The 26150-nt window shown below is 42.7% G+C and overlaps 1 protein-coding gene across 9 annotated transcripts in view; it reads left to right on the forward strand.

The window, feature by feature from the left end:
• Positions 1–26150, forward strand: part of Cdk14 (cyclin-dependent kinase 14) — a 582117-nt gene that overhangs the window by 432781 nt on the left and 123186 nt on the right. For all 9 annotated transcript variants that reach the window (XM_087657963.1, XM_087657960.1, NM_001395582.1 and 6 more), the window contains 1 exon segment: positions 7400–7463. In XM_087657963.1, coding sequence (XP_087514089.1) covers positions 7400–7463 — 64 coding nt within the window.

The following is a 26150-nucleotide window of genomic DNA, read 5'->3' on the forward strand; positions in this document are numbered from 1 at the left end:
GTTGAGACTGGCAGCAGGGACAGTGTCACCTGTAGGGGAGGAAGGGAGAGGCTAATCACATCTCCGTGGCTAAGGTGGCTCAGCAGGGTGCAGCCATACAGATTGCAGCTGAATGCCAGGCTCCATGGCCCGAGGTTCCCACAACCTTACACTATAGCACCACCAGCTGGAGGCCGAGGCTGTAGGGAAGTTCTAGATTCAAACCGTAACAATAACTTTTTGATTTAAGCCTGTAGTCTACATTCCCAGAGACTTCCCTTAGAAATGTGCATTCAGTACCTTCTTCTGCCCCAGGCTTCTGCTACTTGTGTTTTTCTCCTTCTTAGCTTAGCCCATCTTGTAACTGTTTTTTCCTACCCCTCACACCATGTGCTCTCAAGATTTCCTTCTCACACACTCCTGGAGGCCAGCAGATTCCTGAGCCTTCGCTTCTCCTCTTCTCCACCCGCAGTACACTCCGTGTGCAGTTGTGGGCAACACAAGGTGTTCCGAATCTCCACCTGACCCTTATTGTAGATGGAGAGTACACTGTCCAGACAAGCATTTTGAAAGATCAGCTTTCTGTGGCTTTTCTCACTCCTCAGCGTCTTGTCCAGGGTGTGGTGTGTGATGGCCCTATAGTTTTGCTGAGTCAGGATGCCCCACTGAGGAACAAGTGGGACCAACAAAGCAGTGTTACTTTAGAGATGTTTGATAATTTAGATGAAAATGAGTTATTCAGTTCTCTAACTGGTGAGGTTCACAGGTACACTAGCTTACAATCATCAGTCCATAAGTCCCACTATGTGCTGTAGGTTCACAGGTATACTAGCTTACAGTCATCAATCCATAAGTCCCACTATGTGCTGTAGGTTCACAGCTACACTAGCTTACAGTCATCAGTCCATAAGTCCCACTATGTGCTGTAGGTTCACAGCTACACTAGCTTACAGTCATCAGTCCATAAGTCCCACTATGTGCTGTAGGTTCACAGCTACACTAGCTTACAATCATCAGTCCATAAGTCCCACTATGTGCTGTAGGTTCACAGCTACACTAGCTTACAGTCATCAGTCCATAAGTCCCACTATGTGCTGTAGGTTCACAGCCACACTAGCTTACAGTCATCAGTCCATAAGTCCCACTATGTGCTGTAGGTTCACAGCTACACTAGCTTACAGTCATCAGTCCATAAGTCCCACTATGTGCTATAGGTTCACAGCTACACTAGCTTACAGTCATCAGTCCATAAGTCCCACTATGTGCTGTAGGTTCACAGCTACACTAGCTTACAATCATCAGTCCATAAGTCCCACTATGTGCTGTAGGTTCACAGCTACACTAGCTTACAGTCATCAGTCCATAAGTCCCACTATGTGCTGTAGGTTCACAGCTACACTAGCTTACAGTCATCAGTCCATAAGTCCCACTATGTGCTGTAGGTTCACAGCTACACTAGCTTATAGTCCATAGTTCCACTATGGTCATGCTCATAAAGCCTGAAAACATGAAGCAAGTGCCCAGCATTTCTGTCTCCTTCCATTAGTTCGTGCCTGTATGAGCCAGTTTTATCCATTTCCCTTAGGCCAGAAGCACCCTCTGCTAGAGTTTCTGTTAGGGACTTCTAGGTCATCTCAAGCTAATGAGGACTCTGGCAGTCCTTGTTCTCCTGAAGCCCTGGGTATTCTTGGTAGAGAAGCCCATGAACTCCATGTTAGCAGATCCAAGTCTCATGCAACCACAAGACTGCAAAAACATGAGGATTCTTGTAATTGTTTATAATTTTGGAGAACAAGTAAATATTGTAAGAAAATGCTAGTTTTTGAACTTTGAGCTCCAGTTACTTTCTTCTCTTATTTCTACAGAGGTTCTTATGCCTGACAGTAGAGGATGGCATGCATGAGCAAGATTTGTGCTGTAGTGTCTGGCCTATCCCAAAAAACAAACTCTAGGATTATTGTCTATAATCACCAACATCAGAAGCACAGACCTCACTGATAAGGATGGGCTCACTTCTTATTTGTCTTAAGTGATACCAAACATTCCATTGAATCACAGAGACACAGTTCTGGGGTATGTGGGAGCATGGGAGAGTAAGACCATTTTGTAGCTTGTATTTGACATTTGCTTTCAATTACCACATATATGCTGAGGAGTTCCAAGTATTTCTTCCTGTCTGGAATTCTTCCCCATGACCCATCTCTGATTCCATTGCCCTGTACACAACCTCTCCCTTGACCTGAAGACACTCCTAACATTTAACAGGCTTAAAGCTAAATCCATTGCCCTCCAGCCCTCTTTTATCTCTTATATTCTTGATTTATGCCCTTAGCTTCTTAGACTAGGAATTGGCTTTTGACCAGCTAGATAAACATTTTTGCATCATGACTCACTATAGCACAGCACACATAGTTATAACTTGAACATATGCTCCAAAAAAGCAGTGTTGTGCTTTACTGTTGATTGCTCTCTGATACAGACCATATATCTTTTAAAATAATGACTGGCGTATATCTCCTACTAATTTATTGGTTTACCCCACTATCTGACCAAATGTTAAGTTCATCCTAGAATATAGTTGAGGAACTTGCACTCTGCCTTAAGAAACTATTTCAGTTCTCTAGGTAAAAGTTACAGTTTCAAAACGGGCGTTATAATACTGCAACAGACAAATACAGCCTCTTTGGACTTATTACCGGATGCTAGCCTCTCCAGTCTCAGGCTAGCCCACCGTCAGAACTTGATTATATCATCCAGACACACAATCCATCCATCTAGTCAGTTAATCAGTTAATTTTCTGAGTCTGTATATGGTATCAGACATATGATGAGCACTAAGAATCAAAGGGTAAATAAGCATCATGGTCTCTGCTCTGAGACTTGAAGTCCAGTGGGGAAATAAGTCATCTCTAAGAGAAGTCTACAAAAAGTACTGCGGGATCATAGAAGCAGCATGGGACTTGAACCAGGCTATCAAGAGATGCTCTCGGGCAAAGGTGGCCCATGCATTGACCCTAAACACCGAGATGGAAGATGTTCATTCTAGAATGAACCCAAGAGAAAGCCCTGCAAAGCAGCGCAGCGGTTTTGAGAAATGAAATGCTCATGCAGTTGTGTGGTGGTGCTCGCAAGCCTTTGATATTAGCTTTCCCTCAGTACTCAGTATTCCTGTCTCCTTAACTCCCACTGCACTGAGTTTTTTCCACCACAGGAGAGACAAGCATAGCATCCTCAGTGCTCCTAGTCCTCCCCAACACCCACCCCAGTGCCCTATAGAGACCTTTTGTCATGCTGAAGAAAACTAGTTCTTCCTCTTTTCACCGTCCTCACTAGGCCAGGGGTGTCTCCATAGGAGCTTTGTATCTGCTGTGGGCAGCTGGGAGGTGCACAACCCCTTGAGCAGATCCAAGGAGAAGCTGCATCAATGAATGTGTAAAAGACATCTCAGGGCTGAGGGTGGGACTGTGTACCAACCAGTGTGCTTTTCCCTGGAGGAGTCTATTTCTTCCACTCTCACCATTTATTCCCTCCTTTCCTGTAGTTCTCTGTGTAGGGTTGAGGCCTCCTGGGCTTCCTCCCCTCTACTTTACTGTGTCCATTATTGTTGTTCTTGCTCAGCTCATGTTTGAAGAGTCTTGTTGGTGAGATTTTATGGGTGTGGCTTCTGACATCACGGTCTCACACAAAGTTACTGGTCCTCTGGCTCGTACGGTCTTTTCTATTCCCTCTTCTGCACTGATCCATGGCCAGGCCTTAAGTGCCTGAGTTGTATTTCAGATGTATCAGTTGGGACTGGGTGCCACAACTCTGAGTTTTAATTGATTGTAGTTTTTTGTTTGTTTTTTATTTAATATGTTGCAAAGAGAATCTTTCATGATGATGGGTAAAAACGAAACGTATCTGAATATGAGGGCAAGGATTTAGGACATAGCTAGAGATTTTGCTGATTTAGTAACATGGTGGTTGCTGGTTTTCCCCCTTCACGATGCTTGACTTGACTAGCCCTGGGTAGTTGCCCAGGTTTCCAGTACCAGCGATGATTTTCTTGTTGAGTGGGCATTAAGTCCAATTAGAGAACTGTTGGTTACCACCAAGGTGTGCTTGCCACTTCTGCACCACTAAGGCTGTTGCCTCATGCCTTCCAGATGTTCCAGATGTTAACTCCTTGAAACATACATGGTAACTAAGGTCCTATAGAATGAGCAGGTTGTGCTTATATATTTAGGAATATATACACACATATGTAACAGCAATTAATGAAGACAATCATGAATTTGAAAGAGAGCAAGGAGAGGTACATGAGAAGGTTTGAAGTTAGGAAAGGGAAGGGGGAAGTGATATCATTACGTTAACTTCAAAACAGAAAAGAAAACTTCTCAAAAGACTTTTCAGCTGTCATCACTTGCTATCTTAAGATGAAGGGGGCTTTAGATACTATGATCCCATTTGCTTACGTATGTGGGGACTCGTACATTCTGATAGCACAGATTCTATTTTCTTTTTCATATTTTATTCACAAAAGATCATTTTCGACTTTTAGGCAATATTCCTCTGCTTTCTGACTTAGAAATGTCTTGGCATTGACACTTACTAGTTCAGGAAAATAAAAACTGGCCCAGAGACAAGCACATGCACTTTCCATAGTGCATAGATGCCGTCCTGACCTGTCCTTTACTCAACCCATACTGCCTCTTACCCTCTGAAAAGGCTTTTACTGGAAGCAAAATTAATTTTTAATTCTTCTTTTCCTTTATGAACATTCTGACTACATTGCATTTCCTGAGCAAAGGCTCCAAGAATGTCTACAAAAGAAATGGAGTCCAGGATTCAATTGCCAAGTCTGGTATTAAAGAACAGTCTCGCGTGGCTTGTCTTTCCTGTTAACTTTCCTGTGACAGCCATTGTGTTTACTAATCTCCATGAAACAGAGCACTTACAAGGATTTGGACCATGGCTAGGAAAAGGGTTTGTTGATGCAGGCATTATGGGGACATTGACTGGACCACCAGTAGCCATTCTGCAGCAGGATTTAAGCTCTGTCTGTACTTTGTTCTTAGAACGTCCAGACACTCATATGTGATGCACAGACGGTGTCCATGTCAAGGTTTTAGCTGAGTGTGCTCTCCTCAGTTGTTAAAGTTTAGTATTGCTGGACTCCTTTGTCCTCCATGCAAACCAGTGTGAGAACAAAGAGAAGCATCATATCTAGACAGCCGTGTGTGTGTGTGTGTGTCTGTGTGTGTCTGTGTGTGTGTGTCTGTGTCTGTGTGTGTGTGTGTCTGTGTGTGTATGTGTCTGTGTGTGTGTCTGTGTGTTTCTGTGTATGTGTGTGTGTTTCTGTGTGTGTGTGTGCGTGTGTGTGTGAGTATGTTTCTGTGTGTGTGTGTGTGTGTGTGTGTGTGTGGTGCCTTCTGCAGAGACATTGCTATCAGAATTCTTTATACAGTGCTCTTTCTCATTCTTCCCTCTGGCTCCCTTGTCTGTCTTCTTCCCTTTCCCCACATAGCCCATCAATTATGTAACCTTTTTTATGTAGCGCTGTGGCAGCTTGAATGAGAATGGTCCCCGTGGCCTCCTGTGCTTGAATGCTTGGCCCCAAGTAGATGAAACCTTTTGGGAAGAACTAGGAGGTAAGCCCTTGTGGGAGGAGGTGTGGCTTTAGGGTTTCAGAAGCCCATAACATTCAGAGGTGTCTTCCTCTGACTTACGCTGGTTGATAAAAATGTAAGGTCTCAGCCACTGCTCCAGCACCATGCCCCCCTGCCTGCTGCTCTGTTCCCCATCACGATGGTCACAGAGTCTCACCCTCTGACACCATAAGCGCCAGATAAGCACTTTCTTCTAAAAGTTCCTTTATCTTGGCGTCTTATGACAGCAATAGGGCAGTAGCTAAGACAAGGTCTGTGGTAGTGTTTGTTAATGTATTCAAAACCAACCGACTGTAATTTCCAAGAAAAATGCTATCATCTCATGTACCGACCTAGCATTGAAGTGAGGACATGAGTCCGAGTATTTGGTACCCACTCACCAGAGCAGGAATGTGAGTAAAACACTCACCGTGTGCCACCCTTTGCCAACACAGCCCTGGAACCTGTCACCAGTTCATCCCTGGACCAGTAACCATAGCTCTGTATTGCCTTCTACCTAGCCATGCCTGCATCTCCTCCGTTAGAAAGCCGTGTGTCTTACTTGGTCCTCCTGGACCCATCCCTCTACCTTCTTCACAGTTCTCCAGCCTTGTCTCTCACTTTTCTCCTTGTTTTTAAATTTTTTTTTCATTTGCTGACTTTAGTTCTTTTGTTTTAATTAGATACATTTCTTTACTTACATTTCAAATGTTATTCCCCTTCCCGGTTTCCTGTCCATAATTCCCCATCCCCTATCCTCCCCCTTCCCCATACAGTCTCTCACTCTTCTGACTTGGTGACTGCCCAGGCTTGTCCAGGATCATTTGAATGGCAGCATCTGGCTCTGAATGCACCGTATCAGAAAAGTTTGTAGTCTCAAAACCGGCTGCATCCCTGAGGCCATCCAGTTTTCTGTGGGTACTTAGCTAATATTATTTCTATATTGACAGCCATGGACTTGTCTCCACACAGATGAGACAGGTGCCATCATCACTCTCTGATTTATAAATGAGGAAGGTGATGCCCTCTGAGGCTCCTTCTTTCCCATGTTGACATGGCAAGAAAGTAGAGGAGCAAGGATTTAAACCCAGCGAGCTTATCTTCAAGTCTCTTAACTTTTCAGCTTGGCATGTTGGATCTGAAATGTTGAGCTTTGTTCATTATGATCGTTAAGAGAAATGAATGCTCAAGTTCAACGTGGGAGCCCTAACTATCAGTTCCTTTTGCAAGACCAAATGTAGATGGGGGAGAAGTGGAAATAAAACTAGAAAAAAGAGACTGTGCCTGTCAAAGACTATTTTGACAAGAGGAAACTGTAAGTCACAATGATTAAAGCTGAAGGATCCTGAAAGAATGTGGATATCAAACTGTGGCTCTTGGGTCTTTGAAACCTCATGGTACTCAGACAGCCGGCATCAGGGGGAGCAATGACAGCAACTCCCTCAACTGGAGCCTTATACTGTGACAGTGTAGGGAGGGACAGACACTCAGGGGAGTCCCCAGGGGCACCAGCATGCTTTGTGAGGTTCCTCTGTGGCTTTTCACCTACACACTGAGCTTGACAAAACACAGCCGACCTGACTTCCCACATTCAACTGCATTTGTTAGAACCTGGGGATTCCCCTTGGGTGGCTCTTTAACTGGCTTTGCTTTTATTGAAATGAACACCATGGCTGAGGGTAATGGGGAAACACGCAGAGCTTCACACCGCACAGTTTACTATTTTCTGCTCTTGAGAATTCTGAGTGCTTTGGAAATAATGTCTGTTTTCACAATTTCCTGTTCTTTACTAGGTTCTTGGAACACCAAACGAAGACACGTGGCCTGGAGTTCATTCTTTACCACATTTTAAGCCAGGTATGCTCTAGGAACTGTAAATGCTAAGTGCTTCCCGCATGTAAAAGGTGACTATATAAATGTCCATGTTCAAGCGACACGCGGCCTTGAAACATTTACCTTTGCTGTTGTGTGCATCATGTGTTAATGGAGTTGTCCTGTGTTTGCACAATTCTTTTTTTTTTTTTAAGTTCACTGCCCCTCTACCACCAGAGAATTTCACCGCATGAACCATGTTTGATTTCCCTAGATGAGTAGTTCTCAACCTGTGGGTCAAGACCCGCCTCCCCCCAACCCCTCATAGCAAACCTCTAGCTCCAAAAATACTTACCTTACAGTTCATAACAGGGACAAAATTACTGCTGGCTGCTTAAGTCTCCGAGCTCCAGATTCAGTGAGAAACCCTGTCTCAGAAAGTAAGACGGAGAGAAATTGAAGAAGAGACCTAATATCAACACAATCCACACACACACGCGCGCACGTGAGAGATAGATAGATAGATAGATAGATAGATAGATAGATAGATAGATATAGAAAGAGAGAGAGAGAGCGAGCAGAATTTAAATTGGAACCCAAATCACACATTATCACTACTTTTTAATAATACTTACAAAATGTAATAAATTCTAAAAGAGAAAACACATTTTTCCGTTCTTGAATTAGGCAAGTAATATACAGTCAAATGATTTGGGTTTAATCATCCAAATCCTCCCGGTTCTCTAGCTGTGTAGCATTTGATATTTCAATGGGAATTATTTAAGCCTGAAACTGGAGGCCTTAGACAATGCAGTTATTTCAAAAAATAAGCTGTCACCTCCTCACTCACCAGTAGATGGCAGTCATGAAACTTGAAAAATCTGATTTTTATTGGAAAGATTTGCAGTCGGAAATTGAATAAAGCCAGGAAAAAATAATTCTTCTGTTGTGTTCCTTTTTGAGTTACAAAATGATATCCATGAACTTTAGATTGACTATGGAGTTTCCAATGGAATTTCAAGGAGGGTCTGGTAGTCACTGTCCTACCAGAGGCAGCGAGAGCCATGAGTAATTTCACTGATGGGAGGGAGCCAAGTGTCTTCTGCTTCTCCTCTTTGGAGACTCCAGGAATAAATTACCAATTTCAAAGAATGGCGGAGTTGGGAACTATTTTTAATTCTTCATTATTTTTCTTCTGAAAGTGTACAGTGTGTGGAGAATTCTTTTATCTTCTTCAGAAGCGCAAAGGCTCTTTGTACTTTTACTGAAAATTATAAATGAGTTCTATGTTCAGAAAAAAGTCTAAAAACACAGTAATTTATTACAATAGATCTTTCCTTTTTAATTAAGCAAGATGCATCTTGTAACCAGTGTACTTATTCCTAGTGGAGTTTAAAGGCGAGAAGGTAGTTCCTTATAAGTGTTATGGGTTTAGCTCACTGGCAGAATAATGTCCTAGCATTTGCCAAACTAAACAATAGTATTTTAAATGAATAAAGTTATATACATGAAGGACAAATTAAGATAGTCATTTCACCTACCAGATGCCTAGACTAGGAAATATGGAGTAATCTCTCTATTTCCGTGTTCAGAGCTTATCTCCATCCAGACGCACAAAGCATTTAATGGTTTCCAGAAAGGGTAAGATACAGAACAAAGTAACTTAGCAGATTATGAACCTCAGGAGATGGAGAACTGTGTATACGCTCTATGTATCTGACATTCAAAAATTAGTGTTATATTGAATATTTAAAAAAAAAAAACGTCTCATTCATTAGATTCCTCTGGTAGAAATGTGTAAATGAGAATAGATATTTTGACTGTTGTGTGAGCCCTGCAGCAGACGTGGCGTTATGTTGGGGGTCCCAAACAACAGCATGTGTAGGTGGGGTAAGGTGCAACAAGCAGAGACATGATTACAAACGGAGAGGAGACCCATCCCTTCACGCAGTGCCCAGCCAGAGCATCAAGGGAGCCTTAGTGTCGGACTCGACCTCATACTCCAAGGGAAGAAGACACACATCCCAAAGGACACTAGCAGTCTAGGGGTCCCCGGCATACCCTGCTCCTCACCTCCATATTCTGTCCCCAAAGAGGGCTAGCTACAGAGATTCTACAAGGGGAGAAAAGCTACAAGAAATACTTTCTTTAATTAAAAAAAAAAAGGTATGTGTCTGTGTCCATCAGAGGGTAACTTGCATATATTACTTCTTTCTTTCCACCTTCTGGGTTGTAGGGATCAAACTTGGGTCGTCAGCCTTGACGGCAAGCAGCTCTACCTACTGAGCCATCTCCTCAGCTCTTTTCTTTAATAGAATAAATTTAAGCATTTTGAAAAGTGGAACAAAACCATAATGCAAAGCTTTCTCTCTGCCCTTTCTCCTATCTGCCTGCTTCCCCAGAAACCACTGCCCTCCCTGACACCAGGCTCCTTCTCTGATATATTAGCTGCTTGTGTTTCTTACCTTTATGTAAATGTAACAAATCGTGACTATATATTATTTTTCCTAAACAAACTACAATTGGGTCTTGTTTTCCTCACTAGTGTATCCTTATAGATCTCTACATGTCACTGTATAGAAGTTGGTGGTTTCCCTGTTGTCTCCGATTGCCACAGTTTCCCGCTGCGCAAATTTAGCCTGCTCTCTAACTGTGCACATTTGGGCTCTTTTCAGTGTTTTACTATTAGAAGTGTTAATGCAGTAACAGCTACACCTAAGCAGTAAATAGAGAGGAATGGAGTTAAAGAGTCCACACATATAAGCAGTCATGATTTTTGGCACGTTTATCAGGCTAGAGCAGTGGCCCCCCTGTCTATGTGTTGGCAATACACATGTGCTCCCCACAGTCTTCTCCACTCAAGAGCGTGTGCCCAGACTCAACCAATCAACTGCCGAGAGGAATCTCACTCCAACGTCAGTATGCATGCTACCTCCAATGCAAAGTTGGACATCTGTTTCCCTGTTTCAGCTTTTCCTCTACTGAGAACTGTTTAATGGCTTTTGCTCAATTTACAATTGCTGTGATCTTTGTCATCTTCCTATTAATCTCTAAGAATTTTGCTAATTCAGAGTAGTTTCTCTTTTATCAGCGAAGCCCTTTGCTTCTCTAGAGTTGAACTGCTTAAGAGTATTTTTTTATTATCTTTATTCCCAGAAGTGTTGCATAAAAAATACCGTACACTGAATTGACCAGACTTGAGGACCGTGCTGTTCACGGAATACAGTTAGAATAGCTATTCTAAACAGATGCTTTGGAGATTCTTGACATTGGACTTTATACTTCCACTATCAAAACACTTTTATGCACTTATCTACCACCAAGACCTAAAATCCCATGAGAGAATCAGAATGAGAAAAACAGTTACCTCATATCCCCATTGGTAACTCCTGTTCAACCTGCATTTGGTTTTTCTTCACTGTGCCCTCATAGTTAACCTTCCTTGTTCTCTTACCCACATGTACTACTCTACCCACATCCATGTGTTTATGCATATACATGTATTATTGGCTAGATTATATATGTGTTTTTTTCTTTCTAATATTGTACTGCCTAGTTTAATATTATGCATTCTAAGATTACATTGTTCTTTAAAGTTGAATAATATGTGTGTGTATATATTTAAGGTGATAGATGATAGGTAGGTAGGTCGGTAGGTAGGTAGGTAGGTAGGTAGGTAGGTAGGTAGGTAGATAGATAGATAGATAGATGATATAGCAGCTATATATGCCAGTTTTTACTGATTCCTGTGAACAGAGAAGCAGTTACCATGGGTTTCACATATCTCTACAGGAGGATATGTAGTTCTCTGGGAAGTTGCTCAGGTGTGAAATGGTAGGGTAAAATAAGGTGGTTTATGTTTAATTTTCTGAGAAGTCTTTAAACTGAATCCCACAATGGCCACATGACTTTGCACCTCCATGAATAAGGGTCCTGAAGTGACCTCTGGCATTTGAGAAACCCCACAGCTACACTGATCTCAGAGACCACTCGACCCAAAGCTCCAGATTCTCACAGGACACTGAGCAAACTGGAGCTGAAACATGGGCTCTGAATTGACTTCTGAGGCTACTGAACTGGAGTCCTGGTCACAAAGTGCTGCCTGGTCCTGCAGACTTCCAAGACCCTCGCCAATTTAAAGCCAAGTTGAACATAGTCCTGACTGTTAAGTTGTGTCCTCTGAATTGCTAACCAATACATTAATCTCAAGGGAAAAATACTGTGGTATTTGCAGAACAGTACAGGCATGGTTTCTTCATACCAAATCCTAACACACACACACACACACACACACACACACACACACACACACACATACACACACACACACACACACAATTTGTGTATTCATTCATATGAGAGAAACCATTTCAAAGTGTTTCTTTTACTGTTATGTTCTAGGTCATTCATAAATCTAGACAGCTACATCTCTTGGAGAAAGTTTCATGTCTGTCTTCTTAAAATATGTACAAAAACCCTCAGCAACTCTGTACAAATGGCCTGAGACCCAGACAGCAGGCAGACTCCATGTATGGTATTTCCCTCCAGCTCTTAACTTCTCCCGACAAAGGGGCATTCAGCAATGGTTTAATTAGTTACTATTCAGGAGTTCAGACAGGAAGACACTGTAAAGTTCAAGGAGGAAGCAACACTGCCAGACTGGCAACAAAGAGAAGTAATGAAATTTCAAATAAAACAGCCCTGTTTTCCCAAATCAAGCAAGGGGCAGGACATATCTAAAGTGGTTACATCATTTCTCAGGGAAAGTTAATCCTCCAAAGGCAAGAGGCTATTCAATTGAAGAAACTGATGGAGATGGGACGCCTCATGTGCGTGAGATAAGACAAAGAAAGGAAAATTTACCAGTGAAGAAGGAAAAGTGAAGGGTGGTAGTGCTTCAAACATGCCCAGGCCAAGCCCGCAGACACACTGACCTTCCAGTCAGCATGTGGATTTGGTTATCCTAGGTGTTTGTAATGAAGTGGAAAATTTCTCCCTAAGTCCCGTGTAGGAACAGACAGGATTCCTTGAGTCAAGTAGATCCATGCTTTTATTTTCAAAAGGAGGAAGCAAGTGATTTCAGAAGTATATTTCCTTGGTAGCTTACCTCTCAATGCTACCTCATTACCTTAACAAATAGTTTGAATATCTTATCTCATTTGATATTCACAATGAGTCTGAGTGACAATATAATTTTCCTAACATTGAAGTCCTATTTTACCAATAAGGGAATTCCCAGCTCTGAGTGTCGGCCCCAACCCTACTATCTCTCTTAAAGAGGACTTGATGTTATAGCCAGAACTGGGACGGGCAACTCCATGCTCCTCTCGGCCTGCCTCATCTTACCAAAAAACTGTTTCCCCACAAGCATCTTTCACTGCCCATCACCTGCTCAATGGCATTGTAAGTCCTCCACATCTGCTCTTCTAATAGGCTGTCAATTCTAAAGAATTGTTTCAGATGATTTACCCTTCAATTTCATTCTCAAAAGAGGTACAATTAACACTTCACCAGAACAACGAGTGCCGACCAGGACTGTCCTAGAACAAGTACAGATCATGACGGTGCCAGGACAAAGGATATGGACCAGGACTGTCCTAAAGGGATTGGAAACATGGTCTGTCCACATATCACCTATTCCAAAGCGTGTTTAGGTACATATAGTATAGGATTAAGGACACAGACTCCGAATCAGACAAGCTTAATGTCGGCACTGACATGTGAGTTTGACATCTCCCGTAACGAAATCTCCCCTGTCAGTGCCAAGGTTGCCGTCCTCAGTTCCTGGGGTAGGAAATGTCACTTGGGTCCTCTCCACAGCCAAGGAGGTTTAGGCCCTTGGCTTAAGCACACCCTGTGTCTTCTCAAGTCTTTTCTAAGGTAGCTGGGAAGCTTTGGAGGCAGCAAGAATTCCTGCTGGGTGGAGTATCATGCATGAAGCTGAGAGAGAGGCCATCTTGGTGACACAGTGCTCCTGTTACAGACACCCCTGCTTGCAGAGGCACCCCTGCTTGCAGAGATTGGCAGAGATTCCTCCTTACTGTTCAAAAGAGATGGTGTCTGTTCCATCCACCCCATTGACTTCTATGGAAATTAAGTGCAAAACTCTTGTTTTTACGCAGTCATCATCATTAATTCCACCTACTGTGAACATGGCTGAGTTAGATGATTTAATTGGTATATTTGTATTTTATATACTATATATCATATTTTTAACATTAAGGGGTTTATGGTTCTAAAATAATGTCTACATTAAAATTACGTGTCTTGCGCTCACTAGTTCCTTTCCCACTTGCTTTTTCTGCTTTGCTTCACGAATATATTCTCTCTCTCTCTCTCTCTCTCTCTCTCTCTCTCTCTCTCTCTCTCTCCTCTCCTCTCCTCTCCTCTCCTCTCCTCTCCTCTCCTCTCCTCTCCTCTCCTCTCCTCTCCTCTCTCTCTCTGTAGCAACCGTCACAGTATAGGTTAGATCTGTGTTACTGTGTGGTTGCTGGGACAGTGACTTACCATGCGTGAGTAAAAGGAACCAGGGAGATGACAAATTAGGAAAGTGCCAACCGCACCAGCAGGAGAACCTGAGCTCAGATCCCCAGACCCTACCAAGAAGCCATGGATGGCTGCATGCTGATAACTTTATCCTTGGGTAGGAGGAAACAGACACAAAAAGATGTTTAAGTACACACATGCACCTGAACATGTGTCTGCATACACACACACACACAGAGACAAGACATATGGAAAACACACATGTGCATGTATTCACACACACACACACACACACACACACACACACACACACGGTTTAGCATAAGAAATATTGTGCAGTTGTATTGTTGAAAGGATTTCTGACATAGGTTCAGGATTTTCAGAGCTCTCTCTCTGTGAGCCACCACCTATGTCAGCCAAAAGCAACATAATTAGTAAATGCGTGAGTTATATGAACTTTTTAAAAGGTCTGTTAGCGGACAATAATTATACATACTGAGTTCATTTTGACATTTCCATACATCCATACAACATATTTTGATCAAATTTACCCCTACTTTGATTTATCTCTCTCACACTACCTCTCCCCGCCGTGTGTGTGTGTGTGTGTGTGTGTGTGTGTGTGTGTGTGTGTGTGAGTTTAATTGATATTTCTTGTAGGAATGTGTTTCCTCAAGTGTGAATTTTAGTTGGATAGACAATGTAGAGATGTCTACACTACGGGAGAAAATGTCTCCTCCCTCTGATAGCAACCATTTACTTCCTGTAGCAGCTAGGGAAAAGAATGGGCATCATGTGAACTCCAGAGAGAAGAGGAAGTTAAAAATGCAGAAGTGACAGGAAGGACAGGCCTGCCTTAGTGTTCTGACTGTGGACAGTGTTACTGGAAAGTGAATGGGAAGCCAGGGGAGAGTCCGTTGAGCCAGGAGCTGTACATGCTCAGGAGTCTGCATTGTTAGTGGGTATTCGCCAGGACCTAGACAAACAGGCTGTGAACCAGGCAGACCAACATAAGCTCACAAGCCAGAGAGAGCACAGATAATGAAACATGACAAATCCCAAGTGTGGCCGTGGAAATGTGACCACAGGGAAGCAGCAAAGGACACTGTAGAGGACCCAGGCTTTGGAAGACCATGGAGGAGTTAAGATCTCATTTGAACTGTGAGAAATAGTGGTGAGCTTTGAGCAGGGAAGGGAATGGATGTTTTACCTTTCAAAGGGCCACCCGCTGCACACTGCCCCAGACCTAAGTCAGAGCTGGAAAGAGGCATCTCGTCATGTGAATTTTTCTTGATTGGTCCTTTCTGCCTGCACCCCTAGGGGAGAGAGTGTCTGTAAAAGTCAATCTTGACTCAGAGGGAAATTATCGTCATACCAGTGAATAGTGACATCAGAGACACAGGGACATCCTCTCCCCAGCCCTGTGTCTATCTCAGGATGAGGATTTGACATGCTGTGTCAGGGGTACAGCCAATGACAAAAAAGTAAATAGAAAGGAGCTAGGTATTGTTTTAGTCGCTGAAGTAGAGTCATCTCCAGTAGCAGATGCTGTGACAATGACTTAACATGTGTGAGTGAGTAAAAGGAACCAGGGAGATGGCAAACCAGTAGCAGTCTAATAAGCAGAGCAGAGGCTGTGTGTGCCTGCTTCCTCTAGTCTGCTTAAAGAATTTCTCACACACTTTCATCGATAACATAAGTAATGGTGGAGACCTATAGAATGTCTACAAAGCATCAGAACATGAAATAAATTCTCAAGGGAATGCGAGCTTCTTCAAAGTGGATTCCTTATTCTTTAATTTCAAAGAAACATGTTCCACTCTCCCTAGGCCCGAGAATTTTATAATTTTCAGCCTCAGTGTTAATCACAGCTCACCTCACCAAATTGAATACAGTGTCAGTTATCACAGAAAGTCTTTGTCTACTGTCTACTGCCTGCTTTGTATGATTTGGTTACTGTCATATTTAAGGGAAGAAAGTTAAACTTTTACCCTGAACTATAGATATGAATTAACTACAGTGGAGTGTGGCAGCTCACGCCTTTAATCCCAGCACTTAGGAGGCAGAGGCAGGCAGATCTCTGAGTTTGAGACCAGCCTGGTCTACATCTGATGGAGTTGTTATATGCCAGGGGCACTGCTGCAAACCAGCTGGCCATTCTTTATTTCTTGGTGTGTTATATTTATCCTGTTCACAAACAAATGTCAGCAAGTGCGTAAGTAGAAATCAACAATGTAAAAATTCCTTCATGACTCCTGAATCTAACCTTTTAGGCATATCCTTTCCAAAAGAGAAATCACAAATTAAAGAGGAAAGGTGAGGTGATTAAGAACTGAGACATAAAACCAGGAATGTGATGCTTGGTTTCAGATTGGTTCTTGACATAGTAGAACCTTAACATAGTAGAACACAGTGCCTTCCCACACGAGTAATTCCTTGCCACTGTGAGAAATTCATCTGTGGTTGAACAGATGGTGGTAGAAGATACTTTCTGTCTTCATCCTCTGGGAACACTGAGGTCACAAAGTGTGGTGCAATGCTCAGCATTCTGTAGATTTGAGAACGTTTAGAAACAGTATAAATGCCAACATTTTCTGTGCCAGCTTATGGCTACTACTTCGTATTGTGTAGCTGTTTACTGTATGCCAAGTGCTTTCCCCAGCCCTATGAGCTCTTTCTACTGGAGCGGGTAGTCAGGCTGGAGGGAGGAAGCTGAAGGCATAGAAGGAAAGCCACATTGGATGACACGCTGCAACCTGAGCCACAAGCAAACTGTGGTCAGCAGTCAAAGTGCTTTCGAGAGTTCTCAAAGCAGCTCCCCCAGTGCACACACACATCCCAGCCACCCACTGAGAAGGGGCGGTGAGCTGGTTTTGCCTATGTGTAAGCTGAGGATGCGTTGGACTTGCTGGTTGTTACAGACCCTGGTTCCAGGATGCAGGTTGGTTTTGTTAGATTTGTTCCCTGCATTTCTCATCCTCCATGGAGTTACAGCTATGGGGAAATGCTTTTTCCTCCTGAAAGGCAAGGGAAGATGATGGAAGCCTCAGCTGTGGGCACATTTCAAGTCTGTACTAAGTCAATACCACCGATATGGTGAACACAGGCCCAGTGGTGGATTGAAGGTCTCACTCATAAAGAAAGGAAGGAGTGAGTACTGGCACACTATTGATCCATTCTACCCCTTCTCGGTCTCCTGGCTAAGAGAAGAGAAACAACTTCATTCTGCTGTGGCTTAAGATCTTCATTAGACCGTTGTCTTAGGTCTCCTTCCAGATAAATGCACACTGTGCAGTAATAATTATTGAGGTGGAAAGATGGCTACATAGGTAAAACACTCACCCTGCAAGCATGAAAACCAGAGTTCATATCTCTAGAACCCTGACTGGTTGTGAGAGCACACATTTATCACTACTCCTGTAGGAAGATGGGAACTAGAGACAGAAAAATTCGCAGAAAGTCATAGCTTCAAGGGCAGGTATAAGGGAAGCCAGTTGGGAAGAGGACAAATAGGACGTTACAGATGAGGGAAGTGGATGGGGTTGTTTATACTCAGGTTTTCTGTTACTTCCAAAGGAGCCTTGATCTGGCTTTGTGACTTCAGGGTAAAACCTCAAGTCTCTTACAACCAAGACATGCCTCCCATTGTAATGACTGGAGCGTAGAATTCAACTCTGGACAGAGGGCCTTCACAGCCTGGCCCTGCGCATGAGCCATGTGGTGTGCACAGGTTCTTCAGTGTCTGTGCTTCAGTTCCCACCTGTGCGCAAAGCAGTGCCGAACCCCGCTCAGTCGCACTCTGGGTAATAGAGCAAGTTTGTATTTGAAGGCTGCATGGGAGGCATGGGCATTCCCCACTCTTTGGTGACAAGAGATGGGAGCCCATTTTCCCGCTCCAGCCTTTGCCACTCGCCTGCATCACGGTCTCCAGCAACACAGTGCGTGCCTCTCTGCTCTTGGTTATAAGATAAAAGGTTAGCTTCCCCACCCCCAGTGCTACTGCTGTCCTCCAGACTGCGGGCATCGACACTCCTGCTGCTATCTGCAATAGTGAAAATGTCTGTTTCCACTCTCTCTCCTTTTAGAGGAGTTGTAAGTTTGTCACTGTAAAGGATCCACTCTGAAGCTTTCATCAATGCCCTCTAGAAGAATCACCTGGTGGGAAGAGCAGTGTTCTGTCTTGTGGGGGCAGAGGAAGTACAGTTGGCTGGAACACCTCCTCCAGAGACGCTCCTAAACCCACATGGGTATGTGTACCGTTGAAGATGGAAATGCTTAATGAGTAGAGTGGGATGCCTGCATCTAGAAGCTTCTGCTGATTCGGAAAAGCAAAGTATCGGGAACTGGAGGATGACTGTGGTAGCCAGGCACATGCTGAGGTCTGAGGGTGCTTTCTCTCTCAGCATTTTAACATAGTCCTCTGGGTAGCAATGGCAGCAGACTGTAGTTCTGGCTCAGGGTTCCTGTGTCATGTAAAAGTCTCCCAGTGCTCCTGCTGGGCAATCTATCAACTCACAAACATGGTCTACTGGGGATTTCAAGTCCTTTATAAAGATGTGCATCACAGCAGAGGTAGGTTTCTAGAATGCCCGTTGTAGTCACTGTGGTATTTTGGCATTAACACAGCCAAAGTCCTCAGAGTTTGGAAGACACCGACCTCTTCTCTGGAATGAGCTCTTTTCTGATATATGTGAATTTTCCTATGCTTGTGTTCGGAGGACTGTCAGATCTGGCTTTTTAAATAGCTGTGTCAGAACCCTAACTGAAATGTTTGTGTCTTGCTTGGTTCTCCTAATCAATACCAGAACATGAAATAATCATTCTGGTTCTCCTGAACATCTGTGGGTAGGGCTTTCTTGTCTGGAGAGCCCAGCATGTTGCTTTGCACATTTGCCCGTAGTCCACTTGCCCTTATAGCTCTTTTGTTCCCTGATGTTTTCATGGCGCTTGACACAGGGTGGGCCAACACTGTTTGTGGAATGAGTGAGAGAGTGAACGGGACCTTGTGACTTCTACCCAAAGTGAGTTAAGGATAATATCTGTTATATAAGGGTGCTTGCTTGGAATATAAGCACAGTGACTCGTGACTATGCTAATTATTCATTCAGAAAGTCGGTTTGCTCCAATGAAGCAATCCCAAGAAAGGTGCTGGGGTTGCTCCATACCTGTAAGCCTCTGCCAGATGAGAGGGGGCCTCTAGGATGGCCATAGTTTTTTATTTAAGTTCACTTGTTTTTTACTAGCTGAATAAATGCACTTATCAAACTGTAGAGAAATTATAAATTCACACTGTGAACAGCCGAGTCAACTCTGTTCTAAAGAATGACTCTCACAAGGGACCTGTGGTTGTTTATGCACAGTTCTTTACTTCTGGAGATTACAGTATCACTTGTCCCCTTTCCTGTCCTCAGACCCCCACATGCACCCACCCCCAGTTCTCATTCATACCCAGGGCCTTTTTAGTCTCTATTTTCTTTGTGTCTATTTGCCTTTGTTTTTTTTCCCTCTGTGTTTAATTGGGATACATATGCATATGTATCCATAGATACATAGTGGTTTTTATACCAAGTCCTAGGCAAATTGTCATTCTGTGGTACTAATATATTACATAATATCAAACCTATTTTTGAGACATGTTGTGGTCTCTGTGCTGCTCTCCTCTTGAAGAATATCCACAATTCAGCCTTTCATATCTTTTGCACAAACTGGAATTGGGTGTTTTTTAACTGGTTGGTTGAACTCAATATGTCCCTGTGTCATTGAAGTTCTAAACGGAGCAGTATCTTCTAAGTTACAGAAACGTCGGTGAGAAGACTAGAATTTAAAAGGAAGCGCTTGGCTAACACATGGCGTGCCTATAAGCACAGGCGTAAGACGCAGTCAAGGCTTTATCTTCAGGAGGGTTACAGCTTGCTTCAAGCCATGTCAGGTGGAGTGCTTTTAAGCAGTAAAACTTTACATACGTACATTGCTCTCCAGTTGCCTGCCTATGGAATGACTCCGTGTTACAGGGCACAAGTGCTGTATTTGAGGGAAATCCTTTCCAGTCTTCTGTCCCCCGAGTCATGTGGCCTAGCATGTAATTTCTTCTCTGCGGGCTCTTCCTCCTTGGGGTCCTGCTGCGCTGAAATCATCCTCTGCAGTGTCCCTCACCAGAGAAGGTGAAAGTCAGCCTGCAGGTTTGAATTAATTGTGCTCCTCAATGAAGCTGACTTAGTCAGTGCTTTCACAATATTCTAAACCTCTACTTTAAACCTGACTGGGAAGAGAGAGCTAATATGACAGAAACAAATAACAGTACATTCAACTGAAGGTGAACAGGAAAGAGCATGCATATGCAAATGCTTGAATAATCAGATGCCATTATGTATACAGGTAGTTTACTGTGTATTATAAAATATGTCGGTTTCGGCAGCAGCTCTCTACTCCCAGACCCCGTGAGAGAGAGACCCAACCGCCTGGTCAGGTGGGCACTCCTGAGGCTGCAGAGCGGAAGAGACCACCAACACTGCTCACCCCTGCCCACATCCCTGGCCCAAGAGGAAACTGTATAAGGCCTCTGGGCTCCCGTGGGGGAGGGCCCAGGAGCGGCAGGACCCCTGCCTGAGACACCGCCGGAACCTGAAGGAAACAGACCGGATAAACAGTTCTCTGCACCCAAATCCCGTGGGAGGGAGAGCTAAACCTTCAGAGAGGCAGACAAGCCTGGGAAACCAGAAGAGACTGCTCTCTGCACACACATCTCTGACGCCAGAGGAAAAAGCCAAAGACCATCTGGAACCCTGGTGCACTGAAGCTCCCGGAAACGGCGGCACAGGTCTTCCTGGTTGCTGCCGCTGCAGAGAGCCCGTGGGCAGCACCCCACAAGCGAACTTGAGCCTCGGGACCACAGGTAAGACCAAATTTTCTGCTGCAAGAAAGCTGCCTGGTGAACTCAAGACACAGGCCCACAGGAACAGCTGAAGACCTGTAGAGAGGAAAAACTACACGCCGGAAAGCAGAACACTCTGTCCCCATAACTGACTGAAAGAGAGGAAAACAGGTCTACAGCACTCCTGACACACAGGCTTATAGGACAGTTTAGCCACTGTCAGAAATAGCAGAACAAAGTAACACTAGAGATAATCTGATGGCGAGAGGCAAGCGCAGGAACCCAAGCAACAGAAACTAAGACTACATGGCACCATCGGAGCCCAATTCTCCCATCAAAACAAACATGGAATATCCAAACACACCAGAAAAGCAAGATCTAGTTTCAAAATCACTTTTGACCATGATGCTGGAGGACTTCAAGAAAGACGTGAAGAACTCACTTAGAGAACAAGTAGAAGCCTACAGAGAGGAATCGCAAAAATGCCTGAAAGAATTCCAGGAAAACATAAATAAACAAGTAGAAGCCCATAGAGAGGAAACACAAAAATCCCTGAAAGAATTCCAGGAAAACACAATCAAACAGTTGAAGGAATTAAAAATGGAAATAGAAGCAATCAAGAAAGAACACATGGAAACAACCCTGGATATAGAAAACCAAAAGGAGAGACAAGGAGCTGTAGATACAAGCTTCACCAACAGAATACAAGAGATGGAAGAGAGAATCTCAGGAGGAGAAGATTCCATAGAAATCATTGACTCAACTGTCAAAGATAATGTAAAGCGGAAAAAGCTACTGGTCCAAAACATACAGGAAATCCAGGACTCAATGAGAAGATCAAACCTAAGGATAATAGGTATAGAAGAGAGTGAAGACTCCCAGCTCAAAGGACCAGTAAATATCTTCAACAAAATCATAGAAGAAAACTTCCCTAACCTAAAAAAAGAGATACCCATAGACATACAAGAAGCCTACAGAACTCCAAATAGATTGGACCAGAAAAGAAACACCTCCCGTCACATAATTGTCAAAACACCAAACGCACAAAATAAAGAAAGAATATTAAAAGCAGTAAGGGAAAAAGGTCAAGTAACATATAAAGGCAGACCTATCAGAATCACACCAGACTTCTCGCCAGAAACTATGAAGGCCAGAAGATCCTGGACTGATGTCATACAGACCCTAAGAGAACACAAATGCCAGCCCAGGTTACTGTATCCAGCAAAACTCTCAATTAACATTGATGGAGAAACCAAGATATTCCATGACAAAACCAAATTTACACAATATCTTTCTACAAATCCAGCACTACAAAGGATAATAAATGGTAAAGCCCAACATAAGGAGGCAAGCTATACCCTAGAAGAAGCAAGAAACTAATCGTCTTGGCAACAAAACAAAGAGAATGAAAGCACACAAACATAACCTCACATCCAAATATGAATATAACGGGAAGCAATAATCACTATTCCTTAATATCTCTCAATATCAATGGCCTCAACTCCCCAATAAAAAGACATAGATTAACAAACTGGATACGCAACGAGGACCCTGCATTCTGCTGCCTACAGGAAACACACCTCAGAGACAAAGACAGACACTACCTCAGAGTGAAAGGCTGGAAAACAACTTTCCAAGCAAATGGTCAGAAGAAGCAAGCTGGAGTAGCCATTCTAATATCAAATAAAATCAATTTCCAACTAAAAGTCATCAAAAAAGATAAGGAAGGACACTTCATATTCATCAAAGGAAAAATCCACCAAGATGAACTCTCAATCCTAAATATCTATGCCCTAAATACAAGGGCACCTACATACGTAAAAGAAACCTTACTAAAGCTCAAAACACACATTGCACCTCACACAATAATAGTGGGAGATTTCAACACCCCACTCTCCTCAATGGACAGATCATGGAAACAGAAATTAAACAGTGATGTCGACAGACTAAGAGAAGTCATGAGCCAAATGGACTTAACGGATATTTATAGAACATTCTATCCTAAAGCAAAAGGATATACCTTCTTCTCAGCTCCTCATGGTACTTTCTCCAAAATTGACCATATAATTGGTCAAAAAACGGGCCTCAACAGGTACAGAAAGATAGAAATAATCCCATGCGTGCTATCGGACCACCATGGCCTAAAACTGGTCTTCAATAACAATAAGGGAAGAATGCCCACATATACGTGGAAATTGAACAATGCTCTACTCAATGATAACCTGGTCAAGGAAGAAATAAAGAAAGAAATTAAAAACTTTTTAGAATTTAATGAAAATGAAGATACAACATACCCAAACTTATGGGACACAATGAAAGCTGTGCTAAGAGGAAAACTCATAGCGCTGAGTGCCTGCAGAAAGAAACAGGAAAGAGCATATGTCAGCAGCTTGACAGCACACCTAAAAGCTGTAGAACAAAAAGAAGCAAATACACCCAGGAGGAGTAGAAGGCAGGAAATAATCAAACTCAGAGCTGAAATCAACCAAGTAGAAACAAAAAGGACCATAGAAAGAATCAACAGAACCAAAAGTTGGTTCTTTGAGAAAATCAACAAGATAGATAAACCCTTAGCCAGACTAATGAGAGGACACAGAGAGTGCGTCCAAATTAACAAAATCAGAAATGAAAAGGGAGACATAACTACAGATTCAGAGGAAATTCAAAAAATCATCAGATCTTACTATAAAAACCTATATTCAAAAAACTTGAAAATCTTCAGGAAATGGACAATTTCCTAGACAGATACCAGGTATCGAAGTTAAATCAGGAACAGATAAACCAGTTAAACAACCCCATAACTCCTAAGGAAATAGAAGCAGTCATTAAAGGTCTCCCAACCAAAAAGAGCCCAGGTCCAGACGGGTTTAGTGCAGAATTCTATCAAACCTTCATAGAAGACCTCATACCAATATTATCCAAACTATTCCACAAAATTGAAACAGATGGAGCACTACCGAATTCCTTCTACGAAGCCACAATTACTCTTATACCTAAACCACACAAAGACACAACAAAGAAAGAGAACTTCAGACCAATTTCCCTTATGAATATCGACGCAAAAATACTCAATAAAATTCTGGCAAACTGAATTCAAGAGCACATCAAAACAATCATCCACCATGATCAAGTAGGCTTCATCCCAGGCATGCAGGGATGGTTTAATATACGGAAAACCATCAACGTGATCCATTATATAAACAAACTGAAAGAACAGAACCACATGATCATTTCATTAGATGCTGAGAAAGCATTTGACAAAATTCAACACCCCTTCATGATAAAAGTCCTGGAAAGAATAGGAATTCAAGGCCCATACCTAAACATAGTAAAAGCCATATACAGCAAACCAGTTGCTAACATTAAACTAAATGGAGAGAAACTTGAAGCAATCCCACTAAAATCAGGGACTAGACAAGGCTGCCCACTCTCTCCCTACTTATTCAATATAGTTCTTGAAGTTCTAGCCAGAGCAATCAGACAACAAAAGGAGATCAAAGGGATACAGATCGGAAAAGAAGAGGTCAAAATATCACTATTTGCAGATGACATGATAGTATATTTAAGTGATCCCAAAAGTTCCACCAGAGAACTACTAAAGCTGATAAACAACTTCAACAAAGTGGCTGGGTATAAAATTAACTCAAATAAATCAGTTGCCTTCCTCTATACAAAAGAGAAACAAGCCGAGAAAGAAATTAGGGAAACTTCATAATAGACCCAAATAGTATAAAGTACCTCGGTGTGACTTTAACCAAGCAAGTAAAAGATCTGTACAATAAGAACTTCAAGACTCTGAAGAAAGAAATTGAAGAAGACCTCAGAAGATGGAAAGATCTCCCATGCTCATGGATTGGCAGGATTAATATAGTAAAAATGGCCATTTTACCAAAAGCAATCTACAGATTCAATGCAATCCCCATCAAAATACCAATCCAATTCTTCAAAGGGTTAGACAGAACAATTTGCAAATTCATCTGGAATAACAAAAAACCCAGGATAGCTAAAGCTATCCTCAACAATAAAAGGACTTCAGGGGGAATCAGTATCCCTGAACTCAAGCAGTATTACAGAGCAATAGTGATAAAAACTGCATGGTATTGGTACAGAGACAGACAGATAGACCAATGGAATAGAATTGAAGACCCAGAAATGAACCCACACACCTATGGTCACTTGATTTTTGACAAAGGAGCCAAAACCATCCAATGGAAAAAAGATAGCATTTTCAGCAAATGGTGCTGGTTCAACTGGAGGGCAACATGTAGAAGAATGCAGATCGATCCATCCTTATCACCCTGTACAAAGCTTAAGTCCAAGTGGATCAAGGACCTCCACATAAAACCAGACACACTCAAACTAATAGAAGAAAAACTAGGGAAGCATCTGGAACACATGGGCACTGGAAAAAATTTCCTGAACAAAACACCAATGGCTTATGCTCTAAGATCAAGAATCGACAAATGGGATCTCATAAAACTGCAAAGCTTCTGTAAGGCAAAGGACACTGTGGTTAGGACAAAACGGCAACCAACAGATTGGGAAAAGATCTTTACAAATCCTACAACAGATAGAGGCCTTATATCCAAAATATACAAAGAACTCAAGAAGCTAGACCTCAGGGAAACAAATAACCCTATTAAAAAATGGGGTTCAGAGCTAAACAAAGAATTCACAGCTGAGGAATGCCGAATGGCTGAGAAACACCTAAAGAAATGTTCAACATCTTTAGTCATAAGGGAAATGCAAATCAAAACAACCCTGAGATTTCACCTCACACCAGTGAGAATGGCTAAGATCAAAAACTCAGGTGACAGCAGATGCTGGCGAGGATGTGGAGGAAGAGGAACACTCCTCCATTGTTGGTGGGATTGCAGACTGGTAAAACCATTCTGGAAATCAGTCTGGAGGTTCCTCAGAAAATTGGACATTGAACTGCCTGAGGATCCAGCTATACCTCTCTTGGGCATATACCCAAAAGATTCTTCAACATACAAAAGAGACACGTGCTCCACTATGTTCATCGCAGCCTTATTTATAATAGCCAGAAACTGGAAAGAACCCAGATGCCCTTCAACAGAGGAATGGATACAGAAAATGTGGTACATCTACACAATGGAATATTACTCAGCTATCAAAAACAACGAGTTTATGAAATTCGTAGGCAAATGGTTGGAACTGGAAAATATCATCCTGAGTGAGCTAACCCATTCACAGAAAGACATACATGGTATGCACTCATTGATAAGTGGCTATTAGCCCAAATGCTTGAATTACCCTAGATCCCTAGAACAAACGAAACTCAAGACGGATGATCAAAATGTGAATGCTTCACTCCTTCTTTAAATGAGGAAAAAGAATACCCTTGGCAGGGA

The sequence above is a fragment of the Rattus norvegicus genome, chromosome 4 (genome assembly GCF_021556685.1).
Source record: "Rattus norvegicus strain SHRSP/BbbUtx chromosome 4, alternate assembly SHRSP_T2T, whole genome shotgun sequence".
In the NCBI taxonomy this organism is placed as follows: Eukaryota; Metazoa; Chordata; class Mammalia; order Rodentia; family Muridae; genus Rattus; species Rattus norvegicus.